The sequence below is a fragment of the Myxine glutinosa genome, chromosome 4 (genome assembly GCF_964187855.1).
Source record: "Myxine glutinosa chromosome 4, kmMyxGlut1.1, whole genome shotgun sequence".
Taxonomy (NCBI): domain Eukaryota; kingdom Metazoa; phylum Chordata; class Myxini; order Myxiniformes; family Myxinidae; genus Myxine; species Myxine glutinosa.
Genome location: NC_136264.1, coordinates 22,362,033 through 22,374,100, shown reverse-complemented (window position 1 = coordinate 22,374,100; position 12,068 = coordinate 22,362,033). Strand labels below are relative to the sequence as shown.

The following is a 12,068-nucleotide window of genomic DNA, read 5'->3' as shown; positions in this document are numbered from 1 at the left end:
TGAAAGTAGAAACCCTCACATCATTTCGTCATTCATTTGAACTCAATATCCCTATTTTCATTCCAAACAGCATAACTCCAATCACAAATTGAATAGCATTTAGATAAAATACATATATATATATATTATATATATATACTTTTATGAACACTCGTGACAAAAGAAATATTTAAATCCGTGCTGATGTTACATCTGGATTTGGAGCAGTTCCGTTGGGTTGGAAATTCAAAATCATAATTGTATTCACTCAATTCCAAATAACATCATTCCAATCATAAATTCAAACTGCAGCAAAATACTGTGTTAAATGACGATTGTATGGAGATATTATCAAACCAGCTCGTTGTCGTTATGTGTTTACTTCTGGATTCGTGGCAGCTCTGTATCGAGTCAATTTCAAAATTCATAATTTTATTGAGGAATTTATGAAACCTGCTACCGACCTTACAACATCCGCTGGGAACCCAAAACGTTCCACAGAAAGTTTGGTGGGGCTAACCCCAAAGGGAATAGTTTGGGGATGGATGGACGAACACTCCTGTTTATAATCGAGATAAACTAGGTTTTTCTAAAGAAATGCTTTTCACATTGTCATCTCATTCTTAGAGTTCTTACGGTTGGCAATGTATCATAAAATGTTTATAGCAATGTTATTTCCCAGCAAACAATTATTTCACGCATTTTGGATAGATTAGTTGGTGCTCATTATTAAGATTTCTATCTGGGTTTGATTCCCAATGGATTTTGATCCTATTTTAAAATTACCGCTTTACATCAGCAGTATGGGCAAAGTACGCTGCGTGCCACCCTTCACCTGTTTTGTTTGCATCATGATTGTTGATTTTAAAGTTCCTACACTATATATTTTAAAGTGTGGGCAAATGCACTGCCTGCAGTATTTGGGAGGTCTTGCGTGAAGCAGCACGGATAAGATGGCCCAAATGGCTTCCTCCTGCACCTCGAATTTATTTGTATTTCAAAAATATCCTTCACAAACTCTAATGATTTTTTTATGCAGGTACAACACCAGGAGTAACTCCAGTCTCTGCCAATGTTACAACATCTCAACCAGGGACAAATGGAACAACTCACAACGTATCTACAACCTCTACATCCACAGGTAAAACAAGCATCCCATCTGAATCAACAACAGGTATTTCGTTGAAATGCATGTTCTTCTCCACCCCCTTCGTTTTAGCTGTTAAATTCTCCCCTGATACTGCATCTGAGAGATTTGTTTGCGGTACAAAGTGCAGGATTGCTTAAACTAATGTGGCAACGAATTTTATATTCATGCTTTTTGCTGGTCAGGGCAGGAATTTGTAAATTGTTACTGGTGCCGGCGATCGTTTGGCTTCACTTTGTGAAGAACACCATGGGATATTTAACTTCCACCAATGAATGCTGGCAGACGGGAAGCCCGTTTAACGTCCATCCGATAGATGGCACAAACAATGACGAATCGCCCTGCCTGTGAAACATCGAAATGACAGTTTATAGCTGGGTCGGGATTCAAACCCAGACTTCACAGCTTGGAGTCGAGTGTTCTTGCCTTTCGGCCATGCTGTCATCCTGGCATCATCAATGTCTATCTGAGATGCAATACAGGCCAAAGGACTATTATATAGGGTTTGGAAAATTGATGGTTTATTTTTCTAATTCTTCATAATGTTTCTTTTTCTGATCCACCCCACCCCCTTAAATGAAGTGGTATACCTGCCACTTGTATTCCATCTAAGAGTATGCTCTGCAGTACAAAATGCAGGCATTCGTTTGTTCTAAGCTGTAAAATAATATTTTTTATTTCCATCCCTGTTTACAAAGTAGTAGCAGATATTTATGAGGAGTGATTGGTTATTGATAATTTAACTGGTGAGAGACATGGCGGTCATTTAATTTATAATCGTGGGTACTGTTACTGAGACTGCAAGTATGAAATTACTATTTGAGTTTACAGGAATTGCTAGCGAAGTACCCATGCTACGCACGGGTGAGGAGCTGGAAGCAAACAAACAATGTGGAAACGGTAAATGCTAATCCATGGACCAATAAATTCCACATTCCTGTGACACCTGTAGTCGAACATCATGCATGGACAGCAGGTTCATGAAGGACTTGCACAAAAAACGTTCCTGTTTGAAAGGTTCTGTGCCCACTCAATGGCGAATCTGCATATGGTGATCCACGAATGTCACCGTTGGAAAGTAGAAACCCTCACATCATTTCGTCATTCATTTGAACTCAATATCCCTATTTTCATTCCAAACAGCATAACTCCAATCACAAATTGAATAGCATTTAGATAAAATACATATATATATATTATATATATATACTTTTATGAACACTCGTGATAAAAGAAATATTTAAATCCGTGCTGATGTTACATCTGGATTTGGAGCAGTTCCGTAGGGTTGGAAATTCAAAATCATAATTGTATTCACTCAATTCCAAATATCATCATTCCAATCATAAATTGATACTGCAACAAAATACTGTGTTAAATGACAATTGTATTGAGATGTTATCAAACCAGCTCGTTGTCGTTATGTGTTCATTTCTGGTTTTGTGGCAGCTCTGTATCGAGTCAATTTCAAAATCATAATTTTATTGAGGAATTTATGAAACCTGCTACCTACCTCACAACATCCGCTGGGATCCCAAAACGTTCCACAGAAAGTTTGGTGGGGCTAACCCCAAAGGGAATAGTTTGGGGATGGATGGACGAACACTCCTGTTTATAATAGAGATAAACGAGGTTTTTCGAAAGAAATGCTTTTCACATTGTCATCTTATTCTTAGAGTTCTTACTGTTGGCAATGTGTCATAAAATGTGTATAGCAATGTTATTTCCCAGCAAACAATTATTTCATACATTAAGGATAGATTAGTTGGTGCTCATTATGAGATTTATATCTGGGTTTGTTTCCCAGCGGATTTTGATCTAATTTTAAAATTGCCGCTTTGCATCAGCAGTATGGACAAAGTACGCTGCGTGCCACCCTTCACCTGTTTTGTTTGCATCATGATTGTTGATTTTAAAGTTCCCACATTATATTTTAAAACGTGTGGGCAAATGCACTGCCTGCAGGAGTTCGGAGATCTTATGTGAAGCAGCACGGATAGGATGGCCCAAATGGCTTCCTCCTGCACCTAACTTCGAATTTATTTGTATTTCAAAAATATCCTTCACAAAGTCTCATGATTTATTTGTGCAGGTACAACACCAGGAGTAACTCCAGTCTCTGCCAATGTTACAACATCTCAACCAGGGACAAATGGAACAACTCACAACGTATCTACAACCTCTGCATCCACAGGTAAAACAAGCATCGCGTCAAAATCAACAGCATGTATTTTAATGTAATGTGTCTTCTAAGTAATAATAAAAAAGAGATTTCGTTAAATTTCCTTTCCAAATTCAGAACATATCGGTGCTGGTATGTTGCACTTCAGATCAAACTTTCCAATGCAACCAGAGGCAGTTTTAACATCAAAAACAAGTTTTCCAAAACATCAACGCAAACACAGAAAACAACAAAAAATACACTGCATGCAGTAGTTGGGAGATCTTACGTGATGGCTTCCTCCTGCACCTAACTTCGATTTTATTTGTATTTCAAAACTCTCCTTTGCAAAGTCTTATCACTTCTTTATGCAGTTGAAACACTTGGACAAGCCACAATCTCTGTAAGTGATATGACAACTCAGCTGACGTTTGGAGCTACAACTACAATTAAGATACAAGATGAGAGTTATAATTACAATATATAATTACAATATCATTATATAATTACAATACAAGATGAGAGTTCTTTGTTGTGTAAGGGATGATTTGAAAGGTCCCACACCCACCTTTGCACGAGTCTTAGTGGTCACATTTCCTGTATGAATGCACTATTTTATAGTTAGGTCACAACATGAAACAATATACTTGTCCATCTCCTTTGCTTTCCTTGTTTCACTTCATGCAGCACAATTCCTGTCGTACTTGATATTGAGGATTTTCCTGCATGAATGAAATTTTACATGAATTAACCTCTTAAGGTCCCAAAGCACTGTTGCCAGGAATAGTGTACTCTTCTGCAGTGTAATCATATTCCTAGCTGAGCGTTCTTTTGGTTGTGGCACCAATACATCTCCACTCCGTGTTGGGTCACATTGACTGTGATGGAAAATGATGAACCCAGATCTCATCCTATTTCACAACCTTCTTTGCGGAATCATCTTCTTCTCTCCAATGGAATGCAGGAACGTTTTTGCCATTGCAATACAAGTTGCTTTTTATTCAAACCTTTTATTCAACCCTTTGGTACATCGTACCTCATCCCCAAACCTTCAATTCGAACACACCTTCTACTTGTCAAAATCAGAGACTGGTCAAGCAAGTGGAACATGTCTTTCAATCCTGACAAATCTCACACTCTTACTATGTCTCTCTGAAAAGACCGACTGGAAAACCCTCCCATCTACTTTCTCAACAATCCTCTCTAAGAAGTTCTGTCGCTCAAGCTTTTGGGTCTCACTATCTGCCATGATCTTTCTTGGGAAAACCACATTTCCAAGCTGGCCTCCAAAGCCAGTTGCCGACTGGGCATCCTCCGCCGTGCGAAGTCCTTCCTTGGCACACCTGAGCTCCTTGCGACATACAAGGCTTTCATCCGCAGCTCAATGGAATACTGTTCTCCCCTCTGGGCCGGTGCTCCTGCCTCACACCTCGCTCGGCTTCACGCTGTTGAAACCAAAGCTTTCAGAATCATTGGAATCTCCTGCGATGAAGCTAACTCCGAGGACCTTTCCCTCACTCACCACAGGCAGGTTGGTGGTCTTTCTGTCTTCTACTGACTCCTCTCCGGCCTTGCTCCCCCAGCTCTCTCTGTGCTCTGTCCCCCCAATATTCCTACAGGTCGCACAAGTTCTGCCAGCAACCCTCTTATGGTTAAACTGCCAAAATCAAGGCTCTCTGCTCACCTTCACTCTTTCATTCCCCTTTTCTCCCGCCTCTGGAACAATCTCCCCCACTCCCTTCAATCCCACTCCTCCCTCCAGGTCTTTAAAACAGCTGTTCACCACCATCTCTTATCTTCCCCCATCCAAAACCTTGATCTTTTCTTCCCCCGCTAATTCACCGCAGATACACTTTTTTTTTTGAAATTCCAACTTTTTTCTTGGAAGTCCTTGCAGTGTTCATATGTTTTATACCTCTCCCACCTCCCCCCAAGCCCTCCCCCTCCCACATTTCTTTTGATGTCCGTGCTCTCAAATGTTGTGTGTGTGTCCTTAACCCCTCTCTCCCCATCTTGTCTACCGCTCCCCTTATTTGGTGGTTTATGTGTCGGATTGACTTTTTGTGTGATTTATGTTAGCTCTTTCACGAGCCTCGATCTTGTATACAAAAAAACCCAAAAACTGTGCACACTTAATAAATGTATACCCCATAATATGAAGCATTGTTTATCTTGGTGAATTCCTCCTCTTATTTTGTATGATCATGTAGTGATGTAGACAATTACAGTTGAAGATCTAGTAATGAGAGCCATTTGATTGCAGCATCAGTAGCCCTGTGTAGTTCTGCAAAGGACCCACTGAATCTCCTCTGCATACAGTCCTGTACTACGTGTAGGACTATCTGATCTTGATGGCCATAGGTACACATTGGGCTATCAGTTTGCTCGATACATATGATGAGTGGTCCTTGCATATAAAGGATTTGCAATTGGCAACACCACTCTATTGACGTCTGTCAGTGAAAGCCTGGGGGCTCCTTTGTGAAATCTTGGATTAACTGGCCATTTTGAACTTATGCCTTTTCCCATTTCTGTCGCCATCACTCCTTATCATTAGTATTGGCCACTACAAGTCACCTAATCCAGAAAGGCTTCCGTGACTTCAATCAAGGTTTTGTAGGCCAAGTCGCTCTTCATGAATTGGCAGGTCAGCATTGTTTGTGTCTGAAGGTACACTCAAGACGTTCGTGCTTGCCTGCGAATGTCTGGGAGTGCTATGGTAGTCAGCACAGGGAGTCACGGTAGAGGGGTGACTTCATTGTGCCAGATACAATTCTCATTACAGATTCTAGGATAGTGTCAAGGTGTTCAGTGTGACTGCTGAAGTAGACTATTTATATTGGTAAATTACAATGCAGTTCATACTATTTTGTATATTATACTAAAATTCAGCAATTCGCTGTCGTTATGTCTGAACCTTGTAGATTCAAACGGCTTGGCCAACCCCCACCAAATCTTTCAAACGTGTGCTGGTACCCAGCGTCAGGTCATGAGCACAAAATATATTCTCTCCCTCACTCCAACAACATCCGCCCCACATCCTACGTGGGTGCGGAGATGACTTGCATTTTTTGACATGGAGTAGTGCAAGTGGTTCCCCTGATCCCTGCTTTAGGGAGGGGATATTGACACCAAATTGCACTCCCAAAGGGGGTTAAAACCAGTTGTGGAAGATCTGCAAATCCTTCAGATTTGCTATTAATCAAAGCTTTAAAGAAAGTAATGTTAACAAGTCATTTGCCTGATCTTATCTATTAGAAACATCCTCTCGCCCAATGATGCTTTAGCTTTGCTTCAAGCTGGTTGTATATTTCCAGGGTAAAAATATACGAATTGTTCTTAACCGAAAGTTTTGAAATAAATATAAATTTCATGGTGATAAAAAGTTTATGGAGAAGTTTGCACATCAATAATCATGTGTAGGACTATGATATGAGTATATATATCTATATATCAGTGTTTCTTTCACTTGAATTACAAGGAGAGAATTAGTTGACAATGGTCAAACAATTCAAAGAACTTTTATTAATCTGCATACTTTACGGCTTGCTGCATCACGGCTGTGACTTAAGGCAAAGTGTGAGTCTCTCGTGGTCTTGAGATGTTTCCCTATAATATACTGTTTCTGCAATTTCCATTTTCAGGGAGTTGTGATATGCAGACATGTCAAAAGAAGTGCACAGAGCAGAACCCCTGCCAGAATGGTGGGAGCTGTTCATGTGATGCTACCTGCAGCATCATCTGCAATTGTGGTTCAGCCTACACGGGCAGCAAATGTGAACATGGAGCAGATATTGTCGCTGCTGTTCTCCGTCCAGGTAAAGATGGGCTTTGATCACATTCAGGTTTCTTACTTTTCACTTCATTCGTTTATTTAATCATGAAGTTATGCAAAACACACAAGACAAATATAGTTCAAAAGTACAAGTCAAGTTAAGTGCTTTGGTGAAATTATTTTCCCTTTTTTCATTGAATATTTATTGTAAAGAAACTTCATTGACATTTTTCCAGCAATTAATTTATCAGCATCTCTTGAATATGTTGTGCACATCAGTGGTTCAAAAAACAAATTATTTTTGTTATATTGTTTCTTTTTTCATTTCAACATTTGAGGTTTGTGGTGGAAAACCTAAATATCCCAATGGAAGGGCAAAGTTCTAAAAATTCGTAACATAAATCGTTGTGCAGGAGACTTATAAAACAACAAGATTAAATTTGCAGAAAACTTGGACATTGGAGATGAACAAGTATTACATTGAGGGATTAACCGATGCCAACTGTTAATAGGAAGAGGCAAATATTGAGGTGAGAAGATGCAAGAAGTGAAACGTAATTGTCTCGAGAAACCAGTGAGGTGCTTGCACCTGCAGAACAAGGGGCTCTGTTTCCTGGCCATTTGATGGGTAATGCAAATCATTTGTATTTCTTCAGCCTCTAATTTGTCCATAACTGCAAGATGAAGGGACTAGGTGGTGTAATGGTCGGAACGTTTGCTCTCGTCTTAGAGGTTGGCGGTTCAAACCCAACCGAGTCATACCAAATACTTTAAAAATAGCCCCGTGGGGGACTGACGGTTCCCCACAGTTTCTGAGAAGATTTTTGAATAAATTACCTGCATTTGTGGTGAACCCCCATTTTCAGCCTCTTATAGGGGGAGGATGTGGATGGGGAGCACATCCCAAGAGTTGTTAATGTTCTGATGTATCGTACCAAATTTGGTCCTTGTCGGTCATGTAGTTTGTGAGGAAAACGTTTTGGTGAATATGTGGGATTTGGGGAGGGGGCCTGTGGCCCCTTTTCCAGAGGAGATACAACCATGAGGAGCACAACTTAAGGTTAGAGCATGGTCCCGATGCCTCGTGGTGAGTTTGTTCTGGATATGTCTGGCAGTTACATTTTTGAATGAAATACCAATATTTGGGGCAACTCCCCACCGCCTTCTCCCTTTCTTCCCTTCTGTACGGAGAACATTCGGATGGGGAGCATAACCCCATGAGACCTTACTCTCCTGATGCATCGTACCAAATTTGGTCCATATCAGTCAGGTAGTTTGTGAGAAGATGTTTTAGTCAAATGTTAGCGGGCGGACACCGGGATGTACAGACACCGGGACCCACTCTATGAGGTTATTTCGGAGAAATACTCTGAAATAACCTAAAAATGGTACGTTATGCTTCCTTAATTGATCCTCATCATTTGAAGAGAATAGTGCATGGTCCAACAACCATAAGTTGTTCTGCAATAATCTTCAGGATTGAAGGAGGCACATTAATCAGAATAAGAAACGAAGAAAGGGTTTGGCACTATTTCCAACTTGATGTCTCGATTTTCAAACTAGATTCACAATATCTGGCAAATTAATAACATTTTCCCAATAAATGTATCAATATTCAGTGCTGCAACAGTAGTTTTACAGAACTAAACCATGCCTCAGTCGAGGAACGTGTGTCGCTGTTCAGAAATCCAGGAAAGATAGTTTGTCTATCTGTGGTTCTGTTGACATTGACAAAAGCTGTGAACTGGGAGAACCTTGTGTTTCTTTGTTCATAAGAAGTAAAATGAACATGTTATGCCAGTGTTGGTGTTGGGCTAGCGGCTAGGGTGCCGGCTTAGGATCCTAGGATCCTGGGTTTGAATCCCGGTCGATCGCTGAATTAACGCCAGAGGGGTTGACTCAGCCTGTCATCCTTCCGAGGTCGGCTAATTGAGTACCAGTTCACTGGTAATTCCCTGTTTGTCGTAAAAAGGCGACAACAAGGGTTGGCGGCAGGAAGGGCATCCGGCCGTAAAACATTGCTTCAAAAAGGGGACCGAAAAACAACAACAACCACGGTCCCCGAAAAAGGCCAACCCCCGCTTTGCGGGGAAAAATGGCCTCTAAAGGTGTTTTTTTATGGCAGTGTCAGTCACATGATGTTAGTCACGAGCTTTTGGAGGAAGTAATTGGTTACGTTGCAGTATTTACTTTACCATCAACATATTTGATCATACCCACCCATTATTCATCTTAAAAGGAGTTATTACTTTTTCAAATATAGGTTCTGCTTTTTAACGAGCCTCAGTATAACAGGGGGGCATTGGATCAACAGACAAATTAAAAATCACTCATAGAGCGACACTTGGCAAAAGAGAACAAAGTAGAATGGTACTCAGTAGAGCATCCTTTTGACCTCAAAAGTAGTTGGTGGTTGAATTCAGTGACCTGATGTGCAATTCATCTTCACATTTTAAGTTAATCGGATGAAAATTGGCAATTTTAGAAATTTCGCCTATGTTTACCTTTTAGCCGATGTTGACCTCAAATATAATTGACGGTTTAATTCAGTTCGCTGCTATGAAAATCCTATTCAAATTTTAAGTCAATCAGATGAAAATTGAGGATTTTAGAAATTATAAAAGGTTGTTGATCTTTTGGCCTACGCTGACCTCAAAAATAGTTGGTGGTTGATTTCAGTAAGCTGGCATGAATATCCTATTCAAATTTCAAGTAAATCAGATGAAAATTGAGGATTTTGGAAATTCGAGAAAAAGTGGTTGACCTTTGGCCTATCTTGTCCTTGTGACCTATGTTGACCTCAAAAATAGTTGGTGGTTGAATTTATTTAGCTGATAGAAAATCCTATTCAAATTTCAAGTCAATCGGGTGAAAATTGAAGATTTTAGAAATTTGAAAAGGTTGTTGACCTTTTGGCCTATGTTGATCTCAAAAATAGTTGGTGGTTGAATTCAGATTGCTGATATGTTAATCCGATTCAAATTTCAAGTCAATCGGCTAGAAATTGAGGATTTTAGAGATTTGAAAAAAGTGGTTGACCTTTGGCCTATGTTAACCTTTTGACCTCAAAAATAAATGGAATTCTGTCGGACCACCGACTCTACCATTTGGTAGAAGCTTCGTGAAGATCAGTTTAAAATTGTGACCTGTAGGCAAGTATAAGTGAGCGGTCAGACAAACACACACAAACCGGAGTGATGAACATACTTTTCAAAAATAAAAAAGGCAAGTAAAAAGGGGGAGCAAACCACAACACAAGAAGAAGATTTGCAGAAGGGTGGGAACAGGGTCTCAGCAGGTGCAGTCAGCCTCAGTCGTGGAAATTTGATACGACACGAGGTGGTGGTGGACGGCAGACTTAAAATCCTGTCTGGAAGAGATCGACACATCAAATTCTTGAAGACCAGAAACAAACCACGGATTTATTTATGGGAAAGTATGGAATTGCTTTCACAAATTACAATTTCCCAAATTCCAATCCCCATAATTCTCCCTCTCCCCACAAACCCTCCATTATTTAATGAATTGAGCAATTGATCAATCATGAATGAACATCATGAATGAAAAGACGTACATTCAGTTGCATTCTGATGTCAGGTGTCTTGGCTAAAAAGCAACAACCAAATATTTCTCCAAAGAATGAAGGAGCAGATTATTTTCAGTTGTGAAAACATTTTCCCTCCTTTCTCATGAACAAGGAATTCTTTGCACACCATGAGAATTTTTGTAAAAGTAAATCCATGCAAACTTTAAATCATATTTACTTCAGCTCATATATATTTATTTTTACACTGAACTACACCTCATGGAGGAGCTTGTATCTCTATTACATGTGGGACAAAGACACTGGTAGACATTAATGTACTTTGACATTAATTGCTTGGGCATGAGTGGACAATGGGCAAACACATCGCATATGGGATTTGAATGTGGGTTCTCTGCCCCCATAAACTCTGGATTTAAATAGGAAAACTAATGTCCCATCCCAGGTTCGATTTTTGTGACCAAGAAAGCACATTAATAGCTCCATTTTGTGTTTTTATTTCCGAATTAATGGAACGTTTCCCAAAGTAAACTTATCACTTGACTTTCACCTCGTGACATTAACTGTCACACCACCTTATCCTGTCTGTGCACAAGATTATCTCTTCTTAACGTTTATTATCACGAATGACTACTTTTCCTGTTAAACCCGCCACACACTAACTGATTTTTGCGAAGCAACACAACAACCTTGTCGGAGACGAATCTTGTACAGTCTTGTTTTGTGGAAGATTGCACCACATTTGACTCGCACTAGGCAATTGTCGACGACATTATTTTCGGTAAACAAAATGGCAACAGAGAAGAAATGCTGGAAGAGGATGAGAAGGTGAAAGCTCTGAGCTGTGGGTAAAGAAAGAAGAGGCTGTGGGTGAAGAAAGAAGAGGCTGGGGAAAAGAAAGAAGAGGCTGGGGAAAAGAAAGAAGAGGCTGTGTGTGAAGAAAGAAGAGGCTGTGGGTGAAGAAAGAAGAGGCTGTGGGTGAAGAAAGAAGAGGCTGTGGGTGAAGAAAGAAGAGGCTGTGGGTGAAAAAAGAAGAGGCTGTGGGTGAAGAAAGAAGAGGCTGTGGGTGAAGAAAGAAGAGGCTGTGGGTGAAGAAAGAAGAGGCTGTGGGTGAAGAAAGAAGAGGCTGTGGGTGAAGAAAGAAGAGGCTGTGGGTGAAGAAAGAAGAGGCTGTGGGTGAAGAAAGAAGAGGCTGTGGGTGAAGAAAGAAGAGGCTGTGGGTGAAGAAAGAAGAGGCTGTGGGTGAAGAAAGAAGAGGCTGTGTGTAAAGCCTTGGGTGGAGAGAAGACAGTCATGGATTGTTCAATGGATTTGCTAGTGGAACTTGCTGCAAAAGATAAGGGAACTCGTATTTATTACCTCCACCACCAAAGGTGGATGGAGGTTCTTTTCACCCCTGTTTGTCTGTCTGTCTGTCCGTTTGTGAACCAAATATCTCAAAAGGTTGTGGACGGATTCGGAC

General features: G+C 40.3%; 1 protein-coding gene across 1 annotated transcript in view; it reads left to right on the top strand.

Annotated features, from left to right (window-relative positions):
• LOC137425815 (uncharacterized) overlaps positions 1-12,068 on the top strand; it is a 1,363,480-nt gene that overhangs the window by 1,324,683 nt on the left and 26,729 nt on the right. The window contains exons 119-121 of the mRNA XM_078775194.1: positions 1,019-1,120; positions 3,219-3,320; positions 6,932-7,105. Of these exons, the coding sequence (XP_078631320.1) occupies positions 1,019-1,120; positions 3,219-3,320; positions 6,932-7,105 (378 nt within the window). The remainder of the gene's footprint in view (positions 1-1,018; positions 1,121-3,218; positions 3,321-6,931; positions 7,106-12,068) is intronic.